The following is a 2,715-nucleotide window of genomic DNA, read 5'->3' on the forward strand; positions in this document are numbered from 1 at the left end:
TACAGTAAGTAGGCTTTATAAGGTATCGTGGTGGTATATAATGTTGACGACAATTTCTATTTAACCAACCATAAAAATACAATGTAAATGTGACAGAAACGCTGATGAACTGGGTCGTACCAGACTATGCTGTTTATACTAGAATAGAAAAGATGATAAATATTAAACCCGCTTTATATCGGAGCTAACTCTGATGGTGACACCGTCCTGTCATTGTTATCTATGTTACTGGTAGCTATAGTGTACCATGCCTTGCTACAATATACGTGTACAGGTGTGGATGCGTCTATATAAAGTCTATATATAGCTTTATGTACTCGTACAAAGTGTTGTCAGCTTGTCAGAGTACACATAGCATCAATCAAAAATGTTATTATGGTTTCATTCATGGAAATATCAGTATTTTTGTTATTCGAAATCTCTCAATATACGTAATATGTTGTTTACCATTGTTTAAGTTATACGTGACACATCTGGCTAAGAACTAATGAAAACAATACGCCAGCTTTAGATTAAGCTAACAATGCTTGGTTAAATTGTACACGTGACGCGTTTTCTGACAGACATCTAATGATATACTGCCCTGACACGGTGGCCCGGATTAGATAGGGATGATATGTAAACAATCCAGACAGTGTATCAACAGTAGGAGTTAGTCAAACGCGAAATGTACAGGTGTAATCAACTTGTCTCTTCATATTCATACTCCACGTAGTCAGCTTAATTAACTTAAAATCAAAAATGGCATCTATTAAAATCACATAAACATGTGTAAAATGAATTGTACCGCAAGTCTTAGAAAATCACATGGGAGCTTCGTTTTTCAGATATGATATTTATTTTACATATGATATTTATTTTACATATGATATTTATTTTACATATGCATTATGTCTTAGTTAAGATTTACTTTGAAAAGTTTAGCACTGCAGATTTCATTTCGAGAGACGATAACATACAGGTAAAATTCCACACACAAGTCATACCTGTGTAATCACCGTCTGTAACCTCGATATCAACGGACCTTGTCTTGTAGGCTGTCAAAACGAAACAAGACTTTAGTGTATTGTAACTTCCGGGTTTCGCTCGAGGGCTGGCATTTTACTCCGTGTGTAACATGTGTTAACGATTATTAGCAGGGTACCACGCCTAAGATGACCAGGACACCAAAGTTTGTGGATTCCTTCTGGGTGAGTGTCGCTCTCCTGTCTGTTTTATAAGGGTGGCAGCCAGTCTGTATAGTCAACAGCAGGAGTCCAGTGGTAATCAAATGCATTAAACATGTAACTGGTGATACATCTTTCTGTAGCGGAAACACGACATAACAGAGTGTGACATTTGTGTTGGGGCTCGCACAATAAGATCACACATATATGCTATACATACGGTGTTGTTTGTATTGACGTTTTACTATACAACAGTGTAATGTAAAATCAGTTTGCTTAACATCTCAAACACTTTCATCTCTGGTATTGTAATGGTTCTTCGTAGCTATCTGTGGGGTTACGTCGTATGTATAATTCATTTAATCATTGAAATGTTCCTATATACTGTACGTAATCTTATAAACTACTCGACGATGTCAGTCATTTCAAAACAATTACAATGTAAGAGTTGAGATACAAACCATTCCTTCTATATCCCTAAAACATAATTAATTAGTCTGTCCAGTCAGGGACGTATAGTGGGTACTCTATATACTGTCCCTGGTCCAGTATGTTATAAGAAAAGTGTAAAACAGAAAAGGAAAAAATGTACATTAAAAAGCAAAATTAGATTCCTTTTTTATATATATTTTAACCATTAAAGTAATCATGTGTAGAGTTATATGACTTTTATGACGTGTTTCTTGGTCATTATTTTGACCAGAAAACGATTTTAAATGAGGACAGTATATTAATGTTCTGTCGGTATATAGAACTAACGTTTTTAAATACACGAGTTAAGTAGGTCATACTTATCTAATTTTACTTCCTGGTGCTTTGCACTGAGCTAAGTGTCACATCTCAATATCATTCCGCCAAACTAGCACAACTACCCTTATTAAAGAAATATCCAATATATGCGTGTACTTTAGTGGAATGTAATTTAATTAGATTTTATTAGACATTTGTTATCACATGGTAATTTAGTTTAAACAGTATTTTATTCAATAAATGGCAGTGACAAAATAATACAAAATCAACAAAGAGGATTCGAAAACAAGTACATAAGTACATATTAATTCGTCTCCTTATTAATAAACCTGGCAGTAGGACGGCACTGTTACATATAGTTTGATAGTATAACAGACAAAGAGAAGAAGAAGAAATCAGGGGGTGGGGGAGGGGGGGTGGGGTGGAAGGGGTGCATCAGGAAAACGAAAGAAAGTGGTTATGAAGAGAATAACGAGAAGAACTGCATTACTTAATTGAATCTGGTTGGAATGTGATTCATGAAAAGGTAACCCTAATGAGCTCTATATAAGGATGCATTAAATACATTGGACATCTCTAAATTGCTTTACGTTGATTCCAATCAAAAAGTATACTGATATCCTGCAAAATGCAAGAGTGTTGTAGTCTATATTAATTCCAGTATCAACAAAACTCATTAAGTCTAAATATCATACTGGCATGTCACAAGTGTTGTCGAACAACATAGGTTTCAAAGTCAATGTACATTGTTTAAACAAACGCAATAATTACATAAAAATAAAATAAAATAAATAAGTCT

General features: G+C 34.5%; 1 protein-coding gene across 1 annotated transcript in view; it reads left to right on the plus strand.

Moving 5' to 3' along the window:
- Nucleotides 1-959: 959 nt before the first annotated feature.
- The window catches only part of LOC110441093 (proline-serine-threonine phosphatase-interacting protein 1-like), a gene marked incomplete at its 3' end in the record, with an annotated part of 13,657 nt that continues 11,901 nt past the window's right edge, over nt 960-2,715 (plus strand). Inside the window, exon 1 of the mRNA XM_021484193.1 lies at nt 960-1,190. Within this exon, the coding sequence (XP_021339868.1) occupies nt 1,155-1,190 (36 nt within the window). The remainder of the gene's footprint in view (nt 1,191-2,715) is intronic.

The sequence above is a fragment of the Mizuhopecten yessoensis genome, unplaced genomic scaffold (genome assembly GCF_002113885.1).
Source record: "Mizuhopecten yessoensis strain PY_sf001 unplaced genomic scaffold, ASM211388v2 scaffold715447, whole genome shotgun sequence".
In the NCBI taxonomy this organism is placed as follows: Eukaryota; Metazoa; Mollusca; class Bivalvia; order Pectinida; family Pectinidae; genus Mizuhopecten; species Mizuhopecten yessoensis.